This window comes from Ascaphus truei, chromosome 6 (genome assembly GCF_040206685.1).
Source record: "Ascaphus truei isolate aAscTru1 chromosome 6, aAscTru1.hap1, whole genome shotgun sequence".
NCBI classification, from domain to species: Eukaryota; Metazoa; Chordata; class Amphibia; order Anura; family Ascaphidae; genus Ascaphus; species Ascaphus truei.
In genome coordinates this window covers 32,656,145-32,682,543 of record NC_134488.1, presented here as the reverse complement: position 1 = coordinate 32,682,543, position 26,399 = coordinate 32,656,145, and the positions used below count along the sequence as shown (strand labels likewise).

Genomic DNA, 26,399 nt, shown 5'->3' with positions numbered 1-26,399 from the left:
CCTGAAGGTAACCTAACTGGTGAGGCCCCCACAGTGGGAGGAGGGGAGAGAGCATCTGGTCTGCGTCACATTCCAGAAGTGCCGGCTGCCTGCCCAGACCTGGCTGAGCGTGGAATGTGAGGCGTGCGGAGACCTGCACCTCTCGCCCAGGTACCTGCGAGACATCCTGAGGAGACGGCCAGAGAGAGAGAGGGGGGAGCGGGCTCCATTGATGCTGTACTGGAGATGGCGTGTGCGTGGGACTTCCAGTTCCGCGTGCTTCTTCTGGGAGACTCGGGCGTGGGGAAGAGCGCGCTGCTCCTGCGCTACACGGAGGACGTCTTCGCGGACGCTCCGACTCACACGGTTGGGGTGGATTTCTGCAGCCAGGAGGAAGAGCCGGAGCCCGGGGTCAGAGTCCGGCTGCAGTTCTGGGACACGGCCGGGCAGGAGCGGTACCGGTGAGTGTGCGCGGGCACCGGCGGGCAGAAGGGAATGGGGGACACTCCGTGGGCATGTGGAGTGTAGAGCGGGTACAGGTAGGACGTTCTGCTGGCGCACGGACTATTACATTGATAGAAGAGAGAAACCGGTATTGGAATCACAATATGATACATACAGGAATGTTTGCGCTTGTTCGGAGGCGCACGTAACTTCGGTAAAGCAGTTCTCTCTGCGGTGGAAGTAAACGGTGTAATCTGATCTCTCACAGCTGCCCGAGATATATAGTAGCATACAGCGCCTCCAAACGCGGAATCTAGAATCCACCAAGTTTGAGCCCTGCGCGGAGGGATTGCTGCTTGTCTCCAGAAAGCAATTAAAGCGGTGAAAGTTTGGACGTTCTGTTGGCGCGTGGAACTGGATAAGGAATATAGCAGCCAGCAGAGCCGAGAAGAAGGGGAGAGACGGGCCGCTCTGCAGATTCCGCGTTTGGAGGCGCTGTATGCTACTATATATCTCGGGCGGCTGTGAGAGATCAGATGACACCGTTTACTTCCACCGCAGAGAGAACTGCTTTACCGAAGTTACGTGCGCCTCTGAACAAGCGCAAACATTCCTGTATGTATCATATTGTGATTCCAATACCCGTTTCTCTCTTCTATCAATGTAATAGTCCGCCCGCCAGCAGAACGTCCTACCTGTTACCGGTTGAATGGTTTCCTGGAGGGGATGGGGGAGATCCCTCCCTCGGGACTTCGGCTGCAGGACTGAAACTTCGTGGATTCGAGATTCTACGTTTGGAGTTGTTTTTTTTTACAATATTATATACTACATTGTAATTGCCCATTCACTGTGACATTCACTGTGACATTCACTGTGACATTCACCAGGTCGGTCTACCCATATTGGGATTTACATCTTCAGTTTCTCCTTGGGGTGTTGGCACTTTCTCTCTTTTCCTGCTCATGTGGAGTGTAGAGATGACGGTGTGTAGTGTCCGACAGATGGGGACAGTGAGAGAGAGGCGGCCCAGAGAGACGACACCGTGCAGTGACGGGACAGAGAATAGGTTTCTTGTGCCCATCACCCTCTAGTGCAGAAAGGGCCACCAGAAAGTCAGGTGTTTGGGGGTATCCCTGCTTCAGCACAGGTGGCTCAGTCTGACTGTGCCACCTGTGCTGAAGCAGGGATATCCTGATCACCTCACCTGCTGGTTGCGACCACCCCTGCTGTAGTGGAACAGACCATGTCCCTCCTGTCCCCAGGGCGGTGACACGCTCCTATTACCGCAATGCGGCGGCCGTCGTCCTCCTCTTTGACCTCACGGCCCGGCGCTCCTTCGAAAGCATCCCGGAGTGGCACAGAGAGGTGAGAGAGCGCGTGTGTCCCCTGCCTCTGCGCTTCCTGCTGCTGGGGACCAAGAGCGACCTACGGGGACAGCGCGGGGTGACCCGGGAGGAGGCCCAAGGCATGGCGGACGCTCTGGAAGCCCCTTATCTGGAGACCTCAGCTAGGACTGGCAGCAATGTGCGTGCGGCGCTCTCCCTGCTGTGCCGGGAGCTGCACAGAGCCGCGTGTGCAGGGGAGTATACCCCCCGGGGGGGCTGGAGCGGGGTACCCCCTGCACCCCTTGGAGGGGTGGAGACCCAGGAGAAGCAGCGGAGGAGGTGCACATGCTGAGGATGCACACTGAAGGTGGCTGCATAAGGTATCTGACTTTAGCCCATTCTCTTCCCGCGCCCCCATCCTTACACACACGCACACGCACACCCCCATCCTTACACAGGCACACCCCCATCCTTACACAGGCACACCCCCATCCTTACACAGGCACACCCCCATCCTTACACAGGCACACCCCCATCCTTACACAGGCACACCCCCATCCTTACACAGGCACACCCCCATCCTTACACAGGCACACCCCCATCCTTACACAGGCACACCTCCAGCCTTACACACACGCACACCTCCAGCCTTGCACACACGCACACCCCCATCCTTACACACACTGACACCCCCATCCTTACACAGGCACTCCTCCAGCCTTACACAGGCACACCCCCATCCTTACACACAGGCACACCCCCATCCTTACACACAGGCACACCCCCATCCTTACACACAGGCACACCCCCATCCTTACACACACGCACACCCCCATCCTTACACACACGCACACCCCCATCCTTACACAGGCACACCTCCAGCCTTGCACACACGCACACCCCCATCCTTACACACACGCACACCCCCATCCTTACACACACGCACACCCCCATCCTTACACACACACACCCCCATCCTTACACAGGCACACCCCCAGCCTTACACAGGCACACCCCCAGCCTTACACAGGCACACCCCCATCCTTACACAGGCACACCTCCATCCTTACACAGGCACACCCCCATCTTTACACACACGCACACCCCCATCCTTACACACACGCACACCCCCATCCTTACACAGGCACACCTCCAGCCTTACACACACGCACACCCCCATCCTTACACAGGCACACCTCCAGCCTTACACACACGCACACCTCCAGCCTTGCACACACGCACACCCCCATCCTTACACACACGCACACCCCCATCCTTACACAGGCACACCCCCATCCTTACACAGGCACTCCTCCAGCCTTACACAGGCACACCTCCAGACTTACACAGGCACACCCCCATCCTTACACAGGCACACCTCCATCCTTACACAGGCACACCTCCATCCTTACACACACGCACACCCCCATCCTTACACACAGGCACACCTCCAGCCTTACACAGGCACATCCCCATCCTTACACAGGCACTCCTCCAGCCTTACACAGGCACATCCCCATCCTTACACAGGCACACCCCCATCCTTACACAGGCACACCTCCAGCCTTACACAGGCACACCTCCAGCCTTACACACACGCACACCTCCAGCCTTGCACACACGCACACCTCCAGCCTTACACACACGCACACCCCCATCCTTACACAGGCACACCCCCATCCTTACACAGGCACTCCTCCAGCCTTACACAGGCACACCTCCAGACTTACACAGGCACACCCCCATCCTTACACAGGCACACCTCCATCCTTACACACACGCACACCCCCATCCTTACACACACGCACACCCCCATCCTTACACACACGCACACCCCCATACCCCCATCCTTACACACACCCACACCCCCATCCTTACACACACGCACACCCCCATCCTTACACACACGCACACCCCCATCCTTACACACACGCACACCCCCATCCTTACACACACCACCATCCTTACACACACCCCCATCCTTACACACACGCACACCCCCATCCTTACACACACGCACACCCCCATCCTTACACACACGCACACCCCCATCCTTGCACACACGCACACCTCCAGCCTTGCACACACGCACACCCCCATCCTTACACACACGCACACCCCCATCCTTACACAGGCACACCCCCATCCTTACACAGGCACACCTCCATCCTTACACAGGCACACCCCCAGCCTTACACACGCACACCCCCATCCTTACACACACGCACACCCCCATCCTTACACACACGCACACCCCCATCCTTACACACGCACACCCCCATCCTTACACACGCACACCCCCATCCTTACACACACGCACACCCCCATCCTTACACACACGCACACCCCCATCCTTACACACACGCACACCCCCATCCTTACACACACGCACACCCCCATCCTTACACACACGCACACCCCCATCCTTACACAGGCACACCTCCATCCTTACACACACGCACACCCCCATCCTTACACACACGCACACCCCCATCCTTGCACACACGCACACCTCCATCCTTACACAGGCACACCTCCAGCCTTGCACACACGCACACCCCCATCCTTACACAGGCACACCTCCATCCTTACACACACGCACACCCCCATCCTTACACACACGCACACCCCCATCCTTAAACAGGCACACCCCCATCCTTATACAGGCACACCCCCATCCTTACACAGGCACACCTCCAGCCTTGCATACACGCACACCTCCATCCTTACACAGGCACACCTCCAGCCTTGCACACACACACCCCCATCCTTACACAGGCACACCCCCATCCTTACACAGGCACACCTCCAGCCTTGCACACACGCACACCCCCATCCTTACACAGGCACACCTCCATCCTGTACTGCAACTGTATTTATTATAATACAGGCAACAATGCAAAAACATCAAATATTATTTACGGGAGAAAAATGCACAATTCCAATATATGACACATTCACGCTTTCCCACCCTGCGATACCGCGCTAAGCTGCAGATTTAATGCTGTTCCCATTCACAGCACAATCCTGAATAAGCGGCATGGGGTCAGTGGGACACATCTCTCTCTCTCAGTATCTGCTCTCCCCCCCCCTCCTCTCCCTCACTTTATAGGGCTTCTGGTGTTTCTCCCTCCTCCATATTATCCATAATGTCCCTCCAGGTTACTGCCTCAAAAACATTCGAGGTGGGGATCCCCGATATCTGTAACTCCCCAGACTGCCCTTTACCTTTTATCTTTGTGATAAGCTACATGCTCCGCTCCAGCTCCCCCTCCTGCTGGCTCTTGCTTCTCCTCCTGCCCCAAATCCCCCCCGTTCCCCCTCCTGCCCCCCTTGGCTCCCCCTCCTGTCCCCGTTGGCTCCCCCTCCTGTCCCCGTTGGCTCCCCCTCCTGTCCCCGTTGGCTCCTGCTCCCCCTCCTGCCCCCATTGGCTCCCCCTCCTGCCCCCGTTGGCTCCTGCTCCCCCTCCTGCCCCCGTTGGCTCCCACTCCTACCCCCGTTGGCTCCTGCTCCCCCTGGGCTCCTACTCTTCCTCCTGCTCACAGGATACCTCCATGCCAGCACTCTCTTCTTTATTTCCAGGGGCCTCACATGGCTCTGGGATCCATTCCCAAGCGCATTACTTTGTAATGAAGGTGAGGGCCGAACAACTACCTGAGTGTCACCCACTAGAGTCCCCCACGTGCGCCGTCTCACTGTCCTGGGAGCATTATTATGCACGGCCTCAGGACACTCCCTAAAAGAATGACCCCCCACCCCCCCCCCCCCCACACACACATACTACATTAGGCCAGTGAATGATTATGCCCCAGAATCCCCCTCTCACTGCACCTAATTTTGTCACAGCCTGCACTTAAATGTCTGTTGAATCCACATATAAAGTAAAGCCTGGGCTGCCCACTGTGGTACTAAACACCTCTGCCACCCCCTTTCCCCCACCCTCCCCTCCCAATTAAGTGGGAATTCAGGAGATGATGAACAATACGGCTCCCAGCCCATCTCCTCTCTCTCTGCTAGGTCAGACAGTAAAGTGCATTGTGTCTATAACCAATATATAATCTCCTGTTCAGCAGCAGCAGCAGCAGAATAGAGTGGGAGGAAGACTCACAGGGACAGCCACAAAGTCTTTCCACCTTTGTGAGTTTCAAGTCCTCAACTCTGTGCCAATATGCTTCCAACAGCTTTTCACCCCCTTTCAAGCTTCTATCATACTCTGTTACCTGGGGCATGAATAAAGGAGACGATGTCCGTGGCCTGAAACCTCATAGATTCCTTCAGAGGGACTCGGCCAATAAAGCATTTATCCGGGATTTCCCCGGTACCTTTATATCGGCGTCTCACCACATTAATCAGCTTGGAAACTAGGTTTAACTGGTACGCGGCCCCTGTGGGTACGCGGCCCGTGCTCTGCCCGCTTTCTGCTCTCCACACGGACCCCGTGCTCTGCCCGGCACCTCTCCACGTGGCCCCCGTGCTCTGCCCGCTTTCTGCTCTCCCCGGCACCTCCCCTCACGGACCCCGTGCTCTGCCCGCTTTCTGCTCTCCCTGCGGACCCCGCTCTCTCCCCCGCACTCTGCACACGGTGTGCTCTCTGTGCTGTTTGCTGGCTCCTCTCAGCAGTGTTAGCAGCACACAGGGCGCTCTCTGATAGTGCCGGCTCCGCAGTGTGTGCAGCACACAGACCGCTCTCTGATAGTGCCGGCTCCGCAGTGTGTGCAGCACACAGACCGCTCTCTGATAGTGCCGGCTCCGCAGCGTGTGCAGCACACAGGCCGCTCTCTGATAGTGCCGGCTCCGCAGCGTGTGCAGCACACAGGCCGCTCTCTGATAGTGCCGGCTCCGCAGCGTGTGCAGCACACAGGCCGCTCTCTGATAGTGCCGGCTCCGCAGCGTGTGCAGCACACAGGCCGCTCTCTGATAGTGCCGGCTCCGCAGTGTGTGCAGCACACAGACCGCTCTCTGATAGTGAGGTTTCGCTAATTACACTGTATGTACCTGGGACTCCACGCTCAGGTGTGTGAGCTGCCGTTACCGGCTTCTCTCTCTCTGCTGGCCTCGGGGGGCTGTGTTTGGGAGACCCTCGCCGTGCTGCAGCCGCTGCTCCCTAGGAATTAATCTCAGGACACTGTGGGGGTTACGTACTCTGTCACCCTCTCTAGGGAAGAGCTCCGGGCTGCGCTTCAGACAGCTGCTCAGCCCCTGTGCCTGGGCTCTCAGACACCTGTGGGACTCCAGGCACGGCACCTTTCTCCCACTCACTGCTCATGTTCTCACCCAGTTTCCTGGCTCTGCTCTCCGCCGTCTCTCGCTTCTGTTTCTTTATTTTACTCATCACTGTCTGCAGCCTTCAGCTGCATTACCCAGCAGCTCTCATCCCACTCCTCCTGCCGCCATGATGGATCTCAGAGCACGCACACGCACTCTGTAGGTCTAATTCTGTATGACATTGACACACACACAGCCTTTAATCACCTCAGTAGCCTTTAATTAACCAAACACACCCTCTATGTATTATATACAAACTATACACTGCATAACAGATACATAAATAACCTCTTATCACTGAAAATGATGTTTTCCAAAATAAGGCTTCTGCATCAAGACAGCGGGTCCGTGCTCGTCCGCCAATGGGAGGAGGAAGGAGGAGGAGGAAGAGGAGGAGGACGCTCAGCATCGGAGCCTCTACTTCTTCGTTGTCTTCCTGATTAAAGCCATTCTCTGTGGAACGGAGAGAGAGAGGGGTGGGGGGCAGAGCGGAGAGAGAGGGGGCAGAGCGGAGAGAGAGGGGGCAGAGCGGAGAGAGAGGGGGCAGAGCGGAGAGAGAGGGGGCAGAGCGGAGAGAGAGGGGGCAGAGCGGAGAGAGAGGGGGCAGAGCGGAGAGAGAGGGGGCAGAGCGGAGAGAGAGGGGGCAGAGCGGAGAGAGAGGGGGCAGAGCGGAGAGAGAGGGGGCAGAGCGGAGAGAGAGGGGGCAGAGCGGAGAGAGAGGGGGGGCGGGGCAGAGCGGAGAGAGAGGGGGGGCGGGGCAGAGCGGAGAGAGAGGGGGCGGGGCAGAGCGGAGAGAGAGGGGGCGGGGCAGAGCGGAGAGAGAGGGGGCAGAGCGGAGAGAGAGGGGGCAGAGCGGAGAGAGAGGGGGCAGAGCGGAGAGAGAGGGGGCAGAGCGGAGAGAGAGGGGGCAGAGCGGAGAGAGAGGGGGCAGAGCGGAGAGAGAGGGGGGGCGGGGCAGAGCGGAGAGAGAGAGGGGGCGGGGCAGAGCGGAGAGAGAGGGGGCGGGGCAGAGCGGAGAGAGAGAGGGGGCGGGGCAGAGCGGAGAGAGAGAGGGGGCGGGGCAGAGCGGAGAGAGAGAGGGGGCGGGGCAGAGCGGAGAGAGAGAGGGGGCGGGGCAGAGCGGAGAGAGAGGGGGCAGAGCAGAGAGAGAGGGGGCAGAGCGGAGAGAGAGGGGGCAGAGCGGAGAGAGAGGGGGCAGAGCGGAGAGAGAGGGGGCAGAGCGGAGAGAGAGGGGGCAGAGCGGAGAGAGAGGGGGCAGAGCGGAGAGAGAGGGGGCAGAGCGGAGAGAGAGGGGGCAGAGCGGAGAGAGAGGGGGCAGAGCGGAGAGAGAGGGGGCAGAGCGGAGAGAGAGGGGGCAGAGCGGAGAGAGAGGGGGCAGAGCGGAGAGAGAGGGGGCAGAGCGGAGAGAGAGGGGGCAGAGCGGAGAGAGAGGGGGCAGAGCGGAGAGAGAGGGGGCAGAGCGGAGAGAGAGGGGGCAGAGCGGAGAGAGAGGGGGCAGAGCGGAGAGAGAGGGGGCAGAGAGGAGAGAGAGGGGGCAGAGCGGAGAGAGAGGGGGCAGAGCGGAGAGAGAGGGGGCAGAGCGGAGAGAGAGGGGGCAGAGCGGAGAGAGAGGGGGCAGAGCGGAGAGAGAGGGGGCAGAGCGGAGAGAGGGGGCAGAGCAGAGAGGGGGCGGGGCAGAGCGGAGAGAGAGGGGGCAGAGCGGAGAGAGAGGGGGCAGAGCGGAGAGAGGGGGCAGAGCGGAGAGAGGGGGCAGAGCGGAGAGAGGGGGCAGAGCGGAGAGAGGGGGCAGAGCGGAGAGAGGGGGCAGAGCGGAGAGAGGGGGCGGGGCAGAGTGGAGAGAGGGGGCGGGGCAGAGCGAGGAGAGGGGGCGGGGCAGAGCGGAGAGAGGGGGCGGGGCAGAGCAGAGAGAGGGGGCGGGGCAGAGCAGAGAGAGGGGGCGGGGCAGAGCAGAGAGAGGGGGCGGGGCAGAGAGAGAGGGGGCAGAGCAGAGCGAGAGGGGGCAGGGCAGAGCGAGAGGGGGCAGGGCAGAGCGGAGAGAGGGGGCAGAGCAGAGGGGGTGGGCAGAGCGGAAAGAGGGGGAGGGAAATAGAGTGAATATGGGGTAATACACAGAATGAGGGCAGTTAAGATACCTGTTAAAGGGACAGTCCCACATAACAGGAACAATCCTATTTACACATCCTACACGTTTGTAACATGGGGAGAAGGTTTCCAGGTGAAAAATATCCTGTTCCAGCATTTGGAGCCGATTTTCCCCACATTTATTCTGTAACATCTCTATGTTACCAAAGCATGAAACATTTTCAGCTCTGCTCCTCGTGGGAAAGACAATGATTTCTCCCCAAGCTGCAAACCCCGCTGTATATGTGGTTATGGAGGGGGAGAGGTGTGTGTGTCCTTTTCTACACCCTGTAGATGTTATCCGGAAACTACAGGGTACATCATAGTAAAGAAGCTCCTTTTTAGGGGATGATTGGGGCAGACATCTCTCCCCCCTTAGCAATTCTGCTCATGTGATCCTTGAAAAAGTCAACACATGATTGCCAGTCCCGAAGGTCCGCTGCACTATAAGGTCCTGACCTTCCGGCAGATAACAGGGTAAATAAAGGGCCAATTCTTTTTATATGCCTATATAAAGGGTTGGAGCCGCAGTGACGGGTTACATGTTAGGGGCAGGCATGTATTAGTATTGTAATCCCATTACCTGTTTGTGAGCTTCTGTAGTGCAGGCCTTTTTATAGGGCCGGATTTCTTCTGACCCGAATCCCGGGACCCACATATTCCACTGCCGTTCTGCGGGGTGTATACAAAGTTAAATACGTGAGTGAGACCGCAATCACCATATATATTTCTTATATCTTTAGTAAATGACAGGTGCTGTAAAGGGTATATACGCAATAGTATCAGTGTTGATCAAAGATTTGATCAAAAAGAAACCCCTTATTATTAGCACAGATACATTATACAATCTTAGACATATTACAGTAAAGATCAATATTCTAGTCAACCTGCTCTGTGATACATCAACATATTACCTTACAGCTGCGTCAAACGGATGTCAAGTTATGTCAATGTATTGAACAGTCAAATTATACTTACCTCATTTGACTAGTACATATCAGCCACGTGTTTATAGGGATTTTTAATAATGTATCTGTGTTTTTAAAATTTCTATGTAGAAGTAATAAAATTTTATTATTTTTGATATCCTCGGTGATTCGGGATTACCTGACAGACAAGCAGTATATTACTGTGGGACCATTGTGTCCATTATCATAATATGTGTGACATTTGAGTGCTAATAATAAGGGGTTTCTTTTTGATCAAATCTTTGATCAACACTGATACTAGGGTGTATACAAAGGCAAGGGTGTTACTCTACCCCACACCTCTCTGACCCCAATCCCCTACCACCCTACACACCCCTCTCTGACCCCAATCCCCTACCACCCTACACACGCCTCTCTGACCCCAGTCCCATACCACCCTACACACGCCTCTCTGACCCCAACACCCTACACACGCCTCTCTGACCCCAACACCCTACACACGCTTCTCTGACCCCAACACCCTACCACCCTACACACGCTTCTGACCCCAACACCCTACCACCCTACACACGCCTCTCTGACCCCAACACCCTACCACCCTACACACGCCTCTCTGACCCCAACACCATACCACCCTACACACGCCTCTGACCCCAGTCCCCTACACACCCCTCTCTGACCCCAACACCCTACCACCCTACACACGCCTCTCTGACCCCAACACCCTACCCACGCCTCTATGACTCCAATCTCACACCACCACACCCGCCCCAATCTCCTACACCAGTGGTTTCCAACATTTTTTCGGTTAAGGAACCCCAAGTGAAATTCTGATTAAACCCCCCAACCCTCTCTAATAGCAACTCTATGATCAGATGCACTCTAACTTCTTCTGTATTTGATACCATTTTCAAATGACCAGAAAATTGCGGGGAACCCTTTAGGGATGCCCGGGGAACCCTTTAGGGATGCCCGGGGAACCCTTTAGGGATGCCCGGGGAACCCTTTAGGGGTGTCCGGGGAACCCTTTAGGGGTGTCCGGGGAACCCTTTAGGGGTGTCCGGGGAACCCTTTAGGGGTGTCCGGGGAACCCTTTAGGCGTGTCCGGGGAACCCTTTAGGGGTGTCCGGGGAACCCTGGTTGAAAAAGAGTGACTGACTCGCACACCTCTCTGATCCCCCATCCTATACACATCTAGGATGAGTGAGGGCAGGATTCCCCCTGATTAATCCTTTAATATAGCTTGATATCTTTGTAGGTTTAATACAAAGGCTTAAACAAAGATCCCAAGCCCTGGACGTCCTGATTTCCCTCTGTGTGCCGCCATGTTCAGTGTCCTGCGCCTCCCTGCTGTCCGACTGTCACCTCCTGTGATACCAGTTATTGTTCTGCCTGTGACAGGGACCCTTTGGGGACAGCAGAAGGGGGATGTTTGGAAAGAGCGGGATTTCCCTTTCAACCGGAGGTTCTTTGGTCCCCGGTGTTAGAAATACTAACCCTACAATGCCGTGATATCGCCCATCACATGGCCTAAGCTGAATGCCGTGTGACATCACACTGGGGTTTATGAGAACTGCTACTCCCTGTCGATAAATGACATCAACAGTGACAACATGGCCACTTCCTGTACCATTTCATGCAGAAATAAACTATACCATTGAAAAGAAGCCGAGCGTTTTGGATCAGCCTGGAAGTGTGTGGGATCAGCCTGGAAGTGTGTGGGATTAGGCTGGAAGTGTGTGGGATTAGGCTGGAAGTGTGTGGGATTAGGCTGGAAGTGTGTGGGATTAGGCTGGAAGTGTGTGGGATTAGGCTGGAAGAGGGGAGGTGAGGGGAGATTGAGGCTGTGACGGACACGCACCAAGATGCAGCTGTACGTCCTTAACCTCCAGGGTGGTGGATTTCCGGTGCCGGGCGAGCTGACAGGCTGCAGACACCACGCTCTCTATGAAATCATCTGCGATCTGCAGGAGCATCTGGGGAGAAGGAGATCCCATATGATGCAGAGGGGTCCCAATACGCAGAGAGATCCTACATACAGAGCGGTGTGCTGTACAGATATACGGCCCTATAACTGACCCTGCGGAGAGATACCCTGTATACAGAGAGGCCCCAATATACAGAGCTGTGTGTGCTAAACAGATATACAAGCCATATAACGGACCCTGCGGAGAGATACCCTGTATACAGAGAGGCCCCAATATACAGAGCTGTGTGTGCTAAACAGATATACAAGCCATATAACGGACCCTGAGGAGATACCCTATACACAGAGAGGAATATACAAAACTGTGCGCTATACAGACATACGCCCCTATAACTGACCCGGCTCAGGCACAGATCCACAAAAGAATGGGAAGATTTAGCACGTCACCGCTCCCGTTCATAGGACCGGGTAAAGGCGAGATATTGCATCGCACCCCTTTGTGGGCGCTGATAGAAATACGGTAATTACAGAGCTGTGTGCTTTATATACATTTAAAACCAGAGACAGAACATGAAACACAGACAGAGCTCAATACACATCCAGTGAAACCTATACACGGTATTGGCCAAAATGTTAAACTAAAAGACCATTTTATTTAATAGATATCTATACATGTATATTTAGGCACTGTACCATGTATAGGTTTCACTGGATGTGCACTGAGCTCTGTCTGTGTTTTATGTTCTGTCTCTGGTTTTAAATATATATCGCCATGCTCAGTAGCACTCCTCTGTGACACATATATGCTTATATACAGTGGTTGACAAATCACCAAAAAATCTACTCGCCACAAAAAAAAAATCTACTCGCCACCTAGTACCAAACGTGTGCTGCTTGGGCCAATATTTACTCGCCCGGGGGTTAAATCCACTCGCCCAGGGCGAGCAAATGTATAGCTTTGTCGAACACTGCTTATATATATATGTTGTGGTTATTTTGGGGGTTCAATATGAGCTTGCAGGTGTCCTGTATGCTTTATATACATGCATGGTCACATAATTAGCCACACTGATACCGTATATACAGATGTACAGCCCCACTCCGCTGAGAGAGGTCTCTTATATACACCGGCGGAAATACCTATAACTTACCCCACTGATATATTGAGAGTAACACGAAGTGGAGGGACAGGCTGTCGCCGTGCCCCCCCCCAACCCCACCCCCCATCACCACTTCCCCCCGCTGTCACCGCGCCCCCCGTAACTTACCTCCTCTACGTCCTCATCCAGCTGCTCATTAGGATCCACCTCCCTCACCAGATCCTGCAGCTTCTTCTTTGGCAGAACCTAACGGGGCAACACAAGGACCGTGTGAGTGTACAAATATATATACTATATCTACTATATATTAGTGAAAGCACTGTATGTTTGTCTGCATGGCCTGTGTCCCTAGGGGAAATCTCATTGGTCCCTTGGGCCGCCCGCCCCCGCACACCTCTCATTGGCCTGAGGCGGAGTGACGGGCCAAAACACACACACACACACACACACACACACACACACACACACACACACACACACACACACACACACACACACACACACACACACCACCCCCCCACGCTCTCTACGGCTCTCCCCTCACATAGACCGCTCCCCCAACTGACCATCCCCGAGAGCGCTCCCCACGGCTCTCAACACCCATAGGCCACTCCCTGACCCCCCCGCCAACCCCCCCCCCCCGCTCGCTCCCCCCCCTACCCTTTGCCCCCTGCCCTCCCTCCCCCTGCCCCCCCAGCCCTTTGCCCCCTGCCCTCCCCTTTGCCCCCTGCCCCCCCAGCCCTTTGCCCCCCCTCCCCGTGCCCTCCCTGCCGTTTGCCCCCCCGCCCCTCCCTGCCCTTCCCACCCTTCTACACCCCTTCCCCCCCCCCCCCGCCCTTTGACACCCCTCCCCCCCGCCCTTTGACGCCCCTCCCCCCCCGCCCTTCCACTCCATGCCCTTCCACGCCCGGGCAACGCCGGGTATATCAGCTAGTGTGTGTGTGTGTGTGTGTGTGTGTGTGTGTGTGTGTGTGTATATATATATATATATACTCCCATTACTACAGGGACTGGGCTGTGTGTGTATACATAGGCCAGACTCTGCATAGCCAGTCCTGGAAGTTCCCCCTCACCTGGTTGGCGTCGGGGCTGGCGCGCCCCCCTCCAGGAGCTGCTCCTGGCACCTTGGCCACTGCGGTGCTGTTTGCCATGGCTGCCCCTGGCTCAGATTTGACGGTGGAGAAGCTGGACAGGTTGAGGAGTGTGGACGGTCCAAACTGGTTCATAATCTGGAGTGCCTTCCCCCGGAGGTCACACAGCCTGGACACGTCCTGACGCTGCTTCGGGGTGTGGGGCCCTGAGCCTAGAAGCTGAGAGGGTACAGGCCGGGTGAGGGGGACCGCCACACTGTACGTGAACACACACACGAGAAGAAGTTTGTGAACCCCAATGATAATTACGTATATCCCATAGTTTTCCCATAATAACCTTCAAACATCCAACAGGGTTTATTATTAACCAATTCCATGTCCTTTTTATACACAATGATGTATGAATTAGGCAAGCACTGAGTCATTAAGAGTCAGGGTATGTGCAAAAGTAAATTAAACTCTGCTTTTATCAGCTAAATTAAAGGGGGTCATTAAAATCAGGTGTTTAAATAATGAATGTCTTCCAGAATAACCACGACGTGGATACGTGGAGTAAAACAAATACATATAATGGTGTAGCCAATCTCGACAATATGATATATCTTTGTAAAGGTACACAAATTGTCCTTGAATGTAAGGAATATCAAAGATTGCACCGCTCTCCGATAAGAATAATGGTGTGTAGGGTTTCCAGAAAGATGTCCGCTTTTCACCCAGTGTAATGCAAAAGAAACTCAAAGTAGTGTGGTATGTCTTTAGACAAATGTATTGCAAATAAACAATTCACAAATCCATGCTCACATTTAGCACATTGGTGTCGCACATCTGGACCCGAGGACGGTCTCTACATGGGTTAGAGCTGCTTTATATATAAATTAAACATATTATTGCTTTCACCATTTGGTAGTGGTTGAATAGTTATACACATATGATTATTGGTTTTTCACATTTGTGTTGGTACATATTCATTTCACTTATGAACTGAACACAGCCAATCCCGGTCACAAGTCCGTATGAACAATGGGAAGTGTTAGTTCTCGTGGCGACAGAACTGGAAAATTAGCCAAGAACCCAATGGCAGGACAACGATTACGAAGCGTGGAAACACTGGAGGACGTATTGAACATCCTGCCGCTGGCCCCTACATCGCAGCGCTCCCCACCTTGTAGAAGATGAAGCGATGTCGTTTACAGAGAATAACAACTTATGAACTGTGCTTTGGGGCACGAGCACGTGTGTTGACTTTTGCATTAGCAATTACACTCGCCCCAATTAGTGCCTGGTTACACCCCCTTTTGTTTTGTTTAAATAATTAGGTAGAACTTCAGGTGTGAGTTTGGGAGGCCCCAACCTCTATAAAGATCAGAAACTTTGTGAGTTTGGTCTTCACCATACAGGTGTGAGGAATCGTGTCACGCCACACGATCACAAGAGATCTCCGAGGACCTCAGGAAAGCCGTTATTGATGCTCAGCAGATTGTGGGGAGTGCAGGGCAATACGAAAACATAAAGAACATCTAATGCAATGTGTCTGACAATATGTGAACCCAGAGGGATATACTCACATATTCCCTGTTCTGTGCAGCATACCCTAAATCAGGGGCAGGAGTGTGTGAATCCTTGTCGGTCTCGGAGTGGGGCAACCTTTATAAATAAAAGGTAGAGGACCCAACAGTGCAGACATGCAAAAAAAACGTTAGCAATATAAAATGGTATAAAAATGGCACTCTCACGTGGGGCCAATTCAGTAAAGGCGTTGAACACAATGTCGGGAACGCTGGCGCTCTGGCAGCCGCGCTCCGCGTCTCGCACAGGCAGCTCCGGCACGTCCGGGTTGGATCCCCGGGTGGTGAACAGGAGCAGAAGCAGCAATACTTTAATCCGAGCAGTAAAACTAGAAAAGGGCTGCCCCGCTCCGAGACCAACAAGGACTCACACACTCCTGCCCCTGACTCAGGATATGCTGCAAAGAACAGGGAACGTGAGAGTATCCCGGGGGGGTCACACGTTCAGGCCACATATTGTCCCAGACAGACTCTACTGTATGTTCTTTATGTTTCATATTGACCCATGATCTGGAAAACAACTGCAAACCGAGAGTGAAAAAGCAATCCACCCAAGTGTTAGTGCTGCAATCAACAGTGGGGTTTATTTATTTATTTATTGGGTTGGTTCTTCAGACACCTCCACAGGAGTGTAGGGTTTTTCTCACTTGGAATTCCACTTTATATTTAAATGAATATATCACTAAACACAATACACTGGTACTGTTAACACTTTAATACTGGGTATCCGCCTCAAATAACTTCTCTGTTTCTATATTGATGCTCATCAGCCCAGAAACGGTTACAAAACAATTTCTAAGGCTTTGGGGTCCCACCAAGCCACTGTCAGACAGTCTACAAACTGGAGAAAGTTCAAGGTCACAGTCACTCTGCCCAGGAGTGGTCGTCCTACCAAAATCTCTCCAAGAACAAACCGGCAAATCATCCAGGAAGTCACAAAGAATCCCAGAGTAACATCCAAGGATCTGCAGGTCCCGCTCGCATTGGCTAATGTGAGTGTTCATAACTCATCTATCAGAAAAAGACTGAACAAGAACGGTGTACATGGAAGGACAGCCAGGAGGAAACCACTGCTCTCTAAAAAGAACATTGCTGCCCGTCTGAAGTTTGCCAAAGAGAAAGATCCACAAGACTTCTGGAACACAGTTCTCTGGACAGACCAGTCAAAGGTAGAACTTTGTGGCCTCAATGAGAAACGTTATGTTTGGAGAAAAAACAAACACTGCGTTTGAACAGAAGAACCTCCTCCCAACCGTTAAGCATGGTGGGTGGTGGGTGGTGGGAGTGTGATGGTTTGGATGGTGGGATTGTGATGGTTTGGATGGTGGGAGTGTGACGGTTTGAGTGGTGGGAGTGTGACGGTTTGGATGGTGGGATTGTGATGGTTTGGATGGTGGGAGTGTGATGGTTTGGTGCTGCTTTGCTGTATCAGAACCAGGACAGCTTGCCATCATTAACACAACCATAAATTCTGCATTGTATCATTAGATTCTAGAGGAGACTGTCAGGCCACCCGTCCGTGAGCTGAAGCGAGAGCGGGTCACGCAGCAAGACAATGATCCTAAACATACAAGCAGATCTACAAAAGAATGGCTGCAGAAGGAGAAATTCCGCGTTTTATGCCGTGCCTATAGTGCCGTCGATGGCGGGCTTCCAGTTTCCGCTCCGTCACACGCACTATAAGCGCACGCGGCGGCAATGTATTTGTTTTCGGACGACGTCGCGTCGCTGGCACTATAAGCGCGGCCTTAGAATGGCCTAGTCAAAGCCCGGACCTAAACCCCATTGAAATGTGTGGCAGGACCTGAAGCGAGCTGTCCATGCAAGGAAGCCCTCACATGTCACTGAGATAAAGCAGTTCTGTAAGGAGGAATGGGCCCAAATTCCCCAAACCCGACGTGAGAGACTGACCAGCAGTTACAGGACACGCGCAGTTACAGGCATTGCTGCTCAAGGGGGCGCCACCAGGTACTGAATCCAGAGGTTCACTTACTTTCTCACACATGGATATTGAATGTTGAAAAAGTACCAGGTTTTTAATTAATTGTAATTTGTTTGATCAGGTTATCGTAATCTTTTATTAGGACTTAGATCTAATAACATTTTAGGATTGAAATTTGTGAAAATCCCTAAGGGACACACACACACACACAGATGCGCGCACACACACACACACGGACGGGCGCGCGCGCACGCACACACACACGGACGCGCGCACACACACACACGCGCGCGCACACACACACGGACACGCGCACACACACGGACGCGCGCGCACACACACACACACACGGACGGACGGACGCGCGCGCACACACACACACACACACACCTCTGCTGCTCCTTTACGTTAGCTGAGCGGCTACCGGCACCTACTACAGGGGTAAGTATTTCCGGAAGCAGGGGGTCCCCGGAGCGGAAATGAATGGGTTCAGCTCCGGAGACCCCCTGCTTCAATCCTGGGTAACATGTAAAAACAGACAGAAAGGTGCATGGATTGGCCCTAAGTGCCCCCTCGCTGCTGAGCGTTACTGGAGGAAATTCCTCTGTTATAAACTCATACTCCCCTCCTATAACACTGCCCCCTCCCCTCCTTTAACACTGCCCCCTCCCCTCCTTTAACACTGCCCCCTCCCCTCCTTTAACACTGCCCCCTCCCCTCCTTTAACACTGCCCCCTCCCCTCCTTTAACACTGCCCCCTCCCCTCCTTTAACACTGCCCCCTCCCCTCCTTTAACACTGGCCCCTCCCCTCCTTTAACACTGCCCCCTCCCCTCCTTTAACACTGCCCCCTCCCCTCCTTTAACACTGCCCCCTCCCCTCCTTTAACACTGCCCCCTCCCCTCCTTTAACACTGCCCCCTCCCCTCCTTTAACACTGCCCCCTCCCCTCCTTTAACACTGCCCCCTCCCCTCCTTTAACACTGCCCCCTCCCCTCCTTTAACACTGCCCCCTCCCCTCCTTTAACACTGCCCCCCCCTCCTTTAACACTGCCCCCTCCCCTCGGTTAACACTGCCCCCTCCCCTCCTTTAACACTGCCCCCTCCCCTCCTTTAACACTGCCCCCTCCCCTCCTTTAACACTGCCCCCTCCCCTCCTACAACACTGCCCTTTCCCTTACCAAGAAAACCTACTTTTCTTCTCTCATACTAATTCTGTCCTCTAACCCTCAACACCTATTCACCGCCTTTAACTCCCTTCTCCTCCCAACCGCACCTTCACCCCCTTCCACCCCATAGATAAGCCTATGCCACCTACTTCACAGATAAGATTGAGTCCATCAGACATGACATCTGTTCAGGTCATGCTCCATGTGCAACACCTACCGCCCTTTGCACACCTAAATCCACCCGCAGCTCATGTTCCCCTGTGACTGAGGATGAGTGTATCCTTTCTCACCATCCCACGTACATCCTGCCCCCTTAATCCTGTTCCCTGATCTCCTCCGCTCCCCCCCTTAGCGCATTAAGCCGTACCCGAAGACACCTCTTTAACCTCTCATCTCTGACCCACTCAAACAAGGAGCAGACACTTTACCTTTTGTTCCAACACTGCCCCTTACTCCCTGTAAAGTGTCAGCTCCCGGGATCAGCGCCCTCATTACCGTCTGTACCTGTGTGTCCTTATTCTGTCTGTGATATACATCACCCTGCACCCCCCATGGTACCGCGCGGCGGGATATGCTGGCGCTTTACATAAAAACAATATTAAACATTAATATATACACACATACACACACGCGCACACACGCACACACGCGCACGCGCACGCGCAGCCTCCCATGTGGCTCAGTTAATAAAGCACATGCAGGCTGTATACTGCTCTTATCTGGCAGAGCCATTATATACACCGCAGAGCGTCACTCCCCATGTGCAGAGCCATTATATACACCGCAGAGCGTCACTCCCCATGTGCAGAGCCATTATATACACCACAGAGCGTCACTCCCCATGTGCAGAGCCGCTATACACCGCAGAGCGTCACTCCCCATGTGCAGAGCCGCTATACACCGTAGAGCGTCACTCCCCATGTGCAGAGCCGCTATATACCGCAGAGCGTCACTCCCCATGTGCAGAGCCGCTATACACCGCAGAGCGTCACTCCCCATGTGCAGAGCCGCTATATACCGCAGAGCGTCACTCCCCATGTGCAGAGCCACTACATACCACAGAGCGTCACTCCCCATGTGCAGAGCCGCTACATACCACAGAGCGTCACTCCCCATGTGCAGAGCCGCTATATACCGCAGAGCGTCACTCCCCATGTGCAGAGCCGCTATACACCGCAGAGCATCACTCCCCATGTGCAGAGCCGCTATATACCGCAGAGCGTCACTCCCCATGTGCAGAGCCGCTATATACCGCAGAGCGTCACTCCCCATGTGCAGAGCCGCTATACACCGCAGAGCGTCACTCCCCATGTGCAGAGCCGCTATATACCGCAGAGCGTCACTCCCCATGTGCAGAGCCGCTACATACCACAGAGCGTCACTCCCCATGTGCAGAGCCGCTACATACCACAGAGCGTCACTCCCCATGTGCAGAGCCACTATATACCGCAGAGCGTCACTCCCCATGTGCAGAGCCGCTATATACCACAGAGCGTCACTCCCCATGTGCAGAGCCGCTACATACCGCAGAGCGTCACTCCCCATGTGCAGAGCCGCTACATACCGCAGAGCGTCACTCCCCATGTGCAGAGCCGCTACATACCGCAGAGCGTCACTCCCCATGTGCAGAGCCGCTACATACCGCAGAGCGTCACTCCCCATGTGCAGAGCCGCTACATACCGCAGAGCGTCACTCCCCATGTGCAGAGCCGCTACATACCGCAGAGCGTCACTCCCCATGTGCAGAGCCGCTATATACCACAGAGCGTCTCTCCCCATGTCCAGAGCCGCTATATACCGCAGAGCGTTACACCCCATGTGCAGAGCTGCTATATACCGCAAAGCATTACATCCCATGTGCAGAGCCGCTATAAAATGCAGAGCGTTACACCCTATGTGCAGAGCCGCTATATACCACAGAGCATTACACCCCATGTGCAGAGCCGCTATATACCGCAGAGCGTCACTCCCCATGTGCAGAGCTGCCAGCGTCGCTCTGTAACCCCTTCATTACCGGGAGGCTAGTACCAAATCCTACAAGATACCATATACTCCCCATCCTACAGCAAATATATCAGTGAGAAAGCACTCAGTCATCTAACAGCTTCTCAGTTATGCTAAAATATGCTTAACCTAAATACCAGAGTGAATAGAGACTCGTCACCATTATAGGGCACAGCGTACTCATTATCATTGTATAGATACTCAGCATTATTATACAGTGCCGTGTGTTCATTAGTAATTGTATGGAGATACTCTGCATCATTATAGAGTGCGGCTTGCTTATGAGAGAGGTGGAAGTGACAATGACAAGAGTATCACTATACCAGTGTTTATAACAGGTGTTCCCTGGGCATCCCTAAAGGGTTCCCTTCAATTTTCAGGTCATTTTGCGCTATTAGAGAGGGTTGGGGTTCCTTACAATGCATCTGATCTCAGACGCGCTATTAGAGAGAGTTGGGGTTCCTTACAATGCGTCTGATCTCAGATGTGCTATTAGAGAGGGTCGGGGTTCCTTACAATGCATCTGATCTCAGACGCGATATTAGAGAGGGTTGGGGTTCCTTACAATGCATCTGATCTCAGACGCGATATTAGAGAGGGTCGGGGTTCCTTACAATGCATCTGATCTCAGACGCGCTATTAGAGAGGGTTGGGGTTCCTTACAATGTATCTGATCTCAGACGCGCTATTAGAGAGGGTTGGGGTTCCTTACAATGCATCTGATCTCAGACGTGCTATTAGAGAGGGTTGGGGTTCCTTACAATGCATCTGATCTCAGACGCGCTATTAGAGAGGGTCGGGGCTCCTCAGAATTTCACAATATAATTATAGGGTTCCTCACCCCAAAAAAAGGATGAAAACCACTGGAATACATACTCGTTATCATTATACAGCGCAGCGTGTTCATGATCAGTGTAGATACGATGCATCGTTATACAGCGCAACATGTACATTTTCAGTGTATATAGATACTCATCACCATTATACAACGCAACGTGCTCATCATCATTATATAGCGCGGCATGTTCATTATCAGTGTATAGCGATACTCAGCAACATTGTACAAAGCAGCAGCATCAGTGTATAGATACTCGGCACCATTATACAGTGAGGAGTGTCCATTGTCAGTGTATCCACACCAAGCATTATAACACAGCGCAGCGTATTATGTTAATAAGTCTGCAGTGCAGAAATGCTCAGCATCACTATACAGTGCGTTGCATGCTCACACGCTCCTTACTTACAGCCAGCTGAGTATCTAGCTCTGCAATTACGTCGCACACGGCGGTGGGACCGCTGAGCGCACACGCCATGTTCAGGGGCCGTCTGGAAACAACAACATCATCAGATACATGTATATGTGTGTATATATAATGCGTGTGCACAGTGTGTGTCTGTGTCATATATACACATATAAAATGTGTTTGCACTGCGCATGTGTATATGTATATGTGTATATATATATATATATATATATATATATATATATATATATATATATATATATATATATATACACATATATACACACATACATAAACACACAGCCAGAAAGACAGACAGAATGGCAGAACACAGTGATCCTCACAGACAGACAAACAGATATACAAGCATACCCCCCATTAACGTACGCAATGGGACCGAAGCATGTATGTAACACAGGCATACCCCACATTAACGTACGCAATGGGACCGAAGCATGTATGTAAAGTGAAAATGTACTTAAAGTGAAGCACTACCTTTTCCCACTTATCGATGCATGTTCTGTACTGCAATCGTTATATATGTGCATAACTGATGTAAATAACGTATGTGTAACAGGCTGTATAGTCTCTCTGCTTGCGCACAGCTTCGGTACAGGTAGGGAGCCGGTATTGCTGTTCAGGACGTGCTGACCGGCGCATGCGTGAGATGCAGTTTGCCTATTGGGCGATATGTACTTACTCGCGAGTGTACTTAAAGTGAGTGTCCTAAAACCGGGGTATGCCTGTATATATATATATATGTAGCGTGCACACCGTGTGTGTCTGTATAATGCGTGTGAACAGTGTGCGTGTAACGTGTGTGCACGTGTAGTGTAATGCAATGCATGTGCGCGCTGTGTGTAACGTGCGCGCTGTGTGTAACGCACGCGCGTATATGTAAAGCGCGTATATGTAAAGCGCGGGTGCGCAATGCAATGTGTGTCCTGCCTTTAAAAGCTTACAGTCTAGTCACAGCACTCAACTATATATAGAAATACACAGACACACACAGATTGTTATATACACAAACACATACACACTCAGTCAGTCATCTCTGTATATACACACACACACACACGTGTCACTCCACCCAATTTCTCCACTCACACCCCGTCTCTTCCCTCCCCCCATTACCCCTCGCTCCCCCCATTACCCGTCCCTCTCCCCCCGTTACCCGTCCCTCTCTCCCCCCCATTAACGTCCCTCTCCCCCCCGTTACCCGTTCCTCTCTCCCCCCCCACCCCGTTACCTGTCCCTCTCCCCACCCCTGTCCATCTCCCCACCCCATCCCTCTTTCCACCCCGTTAACGTCCCTCTCCCCCCCGTTCCCCTCCCCCCCCACCCCGTTCCCCTCTCCCCCCCCACCCCGTTCCCCTCTCCCCCCCCCACCCCGTTCCCCTCTCCCCCCCCACCCCGTTACCTGTCCCTCTCCCCACCCCTGTCCCTCTCCCCACCCCCATCCCTCTTTCCACCCCGTTAACGTCCCTCTCCCCCCCGCTCTCTCCCTCCGTTACCCCTCGCTCCCCCCGTTACCCCTCGCTCCCCCCGTTACCCCTCTCCCCAAATACCCGTCCCTCGCTCCCCCCGCTATACCCCTCGCTCCCCCCCGTTACCCCTCTCACCAAATACCCGTCCCTCGCTCCCCCCCCGCTATACCCCTCGCTCCCCCCCGTTACTCCTCGCTCCCCCCCCTTACCCCTCGCTCCCCCCCCGTTACCCCTCGCTCCCCCCCCCCCGTTACCCCTCGCTCCCCCCCCCGTTACCCCTCGCTCCCCCCCCCCCCGTTACCCCTCGCTCCCCCCCCCCCCCGTTACCCCTCGCTCCCCCCCCCCCCCGTTACCCCTCGCTCCCCCCCCCCCCGTTACCCCTCGCTCCCCCCCCCCCCCGTTACCCCTCGCTCCCCCCCCCCCCCGTTACCCCTCGCTCCCCCCCCCCCCCGTTACCCCTCGCTCCCCCCCCCCCCCCGTTACCCCTCGCTCCCCCCCCCCCCGTTACCCCTCGCTCCCCCCCCCCGTTACCCCTCGCTCCCCCCCCCCCGTTACCCCTCGCTCCCCCCCCCCGTTACCCCTCGCTCCCCCCCCCCGTTACCCCTCGCTCCCCCCCCCCCGTTACCCCTCGCTCCCCCCCCCCCCGTTACCCCTCGCTCCCCCCCCCGTTACCCCTCGCTCCCCCCCCCCCGTTACCCCTCGCTCCCCCCCCCGTTACCCCTCGCTCCCCCCCCCGTTACCCCTCGCTCTCCCCCCCCGTTACCCCTCGCTCTCCCCCCCCCCCGTTACCCCTCGCTCTCCCCCCCCCCGTTACCCCTCGCTCTCCCCCCCCCCCGTTACCCCTCGCTCCCCCCCCCCGTTACCCCTCGCTCCCCCCCCCGTTACCCCTCGCTCCCCCCCCCGTTACCCCTCGCTCCCCCCCCCCGTTACCCCTCGCTCCCCCCCCCCGTTACCCCTCGCTCCCCCCCCCCGTTACCCCTCGCTCCCCCCCCCGTTACCCCTCCCCCCCCCCGTTACCCCTCGCTCCCCCCCCCCGTTACCCCCTCGCTCCCCCCCCCCGTTACCCCTCGCTCCCCCCCCCGTTACCCCTCGCTCCCCCCCCCCGTTACCCCTCGCTCCCCCCCCCGTTACCCCTCGCTCCCCCCCCGTTACCCCTCGCTCCCCCCCCGTTACCCCTCGCTCCCCCACCCACCAAATACCCGTCCCTCGCTTCCCCCCTTGTTATCCCTCCCCCCAAATACCCGTCCCTCGCTCCCCTTTACCCCTCGTTTCCCCACCCGTTACCCCCCGCTCTCTCCCTCCGTTACCCCTCGCTCCCCCCGTTACCCCTCACTCCCCCCGTTACCCCTCTCCCCAAATACCCGTCCCTCGCTCCCCCCGCTATACCCCTCGCTCCCCCCCCCGTTACCCCTCTCACCAAATACCCGTCCCTCGCTCCCCCCCCGCTATACCCCTCGCTCCCCCCCGTTACTCCTCGCTCCCCCCCTTACCCCTCGCTCCCCCCCCCGTTACCCCTCGCTCCCCCCCCCCCGTTACCCCTCGCTCCCCCCCCCCCGTTACCCCTCGCTCCCCCCCCCCCGTTACCCCTCGCTCCCCCCCCCCCGTTACCCCTCGCTCCCCCCCCCCCCCGTTACCCCTCGCTCCCCCCCCCCCCGTTACCCCTCGCTCCCCCCCCCCCGTTACCCCTCGCTCCCCCCCCCCCGTTACCCCTCGCTCCCCCCCCCCGTTACCCCTCGCTCCCCCCCCCCCGTTACCCCTCGCTCCCCCCCCCCGTTACCCCTCGCTCCCCCCCCCCCGTTACCCCTCGCTCCCCCCCCCCCCCGTTACCCCTCGCTCCCCCCCCCCGTTACCCCTCGCTCCCCCCCCCCCCGTTACCCCTCGCTCCCCCCCCCCCCGTTACCCCCTCGCTCCCCCCCCCCCGTTACCCCTCGCTCCCCCCCCCCCGTTACCCCTCGCTCCCCCCCCCCGTTACCCCTCGCTCTCCCCCCCCCGTTACCCCTCGCTCTCCCCCCCCGTTACCCCTCGCTCTCCCCCCCCCCCGTTACCCCTCGCTCTCCCCCCCCCCCGTTACCCCTCGCTCTCCCCCCCCCCGTTACCCCTCGCTCCCCCCCCCCGTTACCCCTCGCTCCCCCCCCCGTTACCCCTCGCTCCCCCCCCCCGTTACCCCTCGCTCCCCCCCCCCGTTACCCCTCGCTCCCCCCCCCCGTTACCCCTCGCTCCCCCCCCCGTTACCCCTCGCTCCCCCCCCCCGTTACCCCCTCGCTCCCCCCCCCGTTACCCCTCGCTCCCCCCCCCCGTTACCCCTCGCTCCCCCCCGTTACCCCTCGCTCCCCCCCCGTTACCCCTCGCTCCCCCCCCGTTACCCCTCGCTCCCCCCCCGTTACCCCTCGCTCCCCCACCCACCAAATACCCGTCCCTCGCTTCCCCCCTTGTTATCCCTCCCCCCAAATACCCGTCCCTCGCTCCCCTTTACCCCTCGTTTCCCCACCCGTTACCCCTCGTTTCCCCACCCGTTACCCCTCGTTTCCCCACCCGTTACCCCTCGTTTCCCCACCCGTTACCCCTCGTTTCCCGCCCTCCGTCTCTCCCCCCCACCGTTACCAGTCTCCCGTCTCCCCCTCTCACCAGCCTTCTCCTTCTCTCCGCAGCTCACACTCCCTCTCTCCGATCCCGGAAACACGTCACATGTCCCAGCGGTCGCGCATGCGCAGGCACATCTCGCGCCCTCCCACCAGATGACAGCTTTAATCATCAACTCCCCGCCTGTATACAATAACAATGTCATATCAACACAGACTTTCTCTCTCTA

The 26,399-nt window shown here is 55.6% G+C and overlaps 2 protein-coding genes across 5 annotated transcripts; one reads left to right on the top strand and one right to left on the bottom strand.

Moving 5' to 3' along the window:
- The first annotated feature begins 102 nt into the window (after positions 1-102).
- Positions 103-11,730, top strand: LOC142496854 (ras-related protein Rab-39B-like). Its single transcript, XM_075603883.1, has 3 exons — positions 103-440; positions 1,686-2,128; positions 11,322-11,730. Exons 1-2 carry the CDS (start codon positions 226-228, stop codon positions 2,098-2,100), a joined length of 630 nt encoding a protein of 209 aa, XP_075459998.1. The 5' UTR covers positions 103-225; the 3' UTR covers positions 2,101-2,128; positions 11,322-11,730.
- TAF12 (TATA-box binding protein associated factor 12) lies at positions 7,212-26,399 on the bottom strand. Of its 4 annotated transcripts, none has more exons than XM_075603884.1 (7): positions 26,216-26,399; positions 22,104-22,185; positions 14,164-14,400; positions 13,259-13,336; positions 11,925-12,039; positions 9,718-9,806; positions 7,212-7,466 (listed from the first exon to the last, which is right to left on the bottom strand). In XM_075603884.1, the coding sequence occupies exons 2-7, from the start codon at positions 22,170-22,172 to the stop codon at positions 7,431-7,433; spliced, it is 624 nt and encodes a 207-aa protein (XP_075459999.1). In that variant the 5' UTR covers positions 22,173-22,185; positions 26,216-26,399; the 3' UTR covers positions 7,212-7,430. The 4 variants fall into 4 exon arrangements, with proteins under 4 accessions (XP_075459999.1, XP_075460000.1, XP_075460002.1 ...); XM_075603885.1 differs by lacking the exon at positions 22,104-22,185 and adding an exon at positions 14,983-15,043 and having other exon boundaries at positions 26,216-26,392; XM_075603887.1 differs by lacking the exon at positions 22,104-22,185 and having other exon boundaries at positions 26,192-26,392.

Coding starts and splice junctions, on each gene's coding strand:
- LOC142496854 (XM_075603883.1), top strand. CDS start 226: ATGGCGTGTGCGTGGGACTTCCAGTTCCGCGTGCTTCTTCTGGGAGAC. Junction 441..1,685: donor GCCGGGCAGGAGCGGTACCG/GTGAGTGTGCGC, acceptor TCCTGTCCCCAG/GGCGGTGACACGCTCCTATT.
- TAF12 (XM_075603884.1), bottom strand. CDS start 22,172: ATGGCGTGTGCGCTCAGCGGTCCCACCGCCGTGTGCGACGTAATTGCA. Junction 9,807..11,924: donor GGACGTACAGCTGCATCTTG/GTGCGTGTCCGT, acceptor TACACCCCGCAG/AACGGCAGTGGAATATGTGG. Junction 7,467..9,717: donor CTACAGAAGCTCACAAACAG/GTAATGGGATTA, acceptor TCCGTTCCACAG/AGAATGGCTTTAATCAGGAA.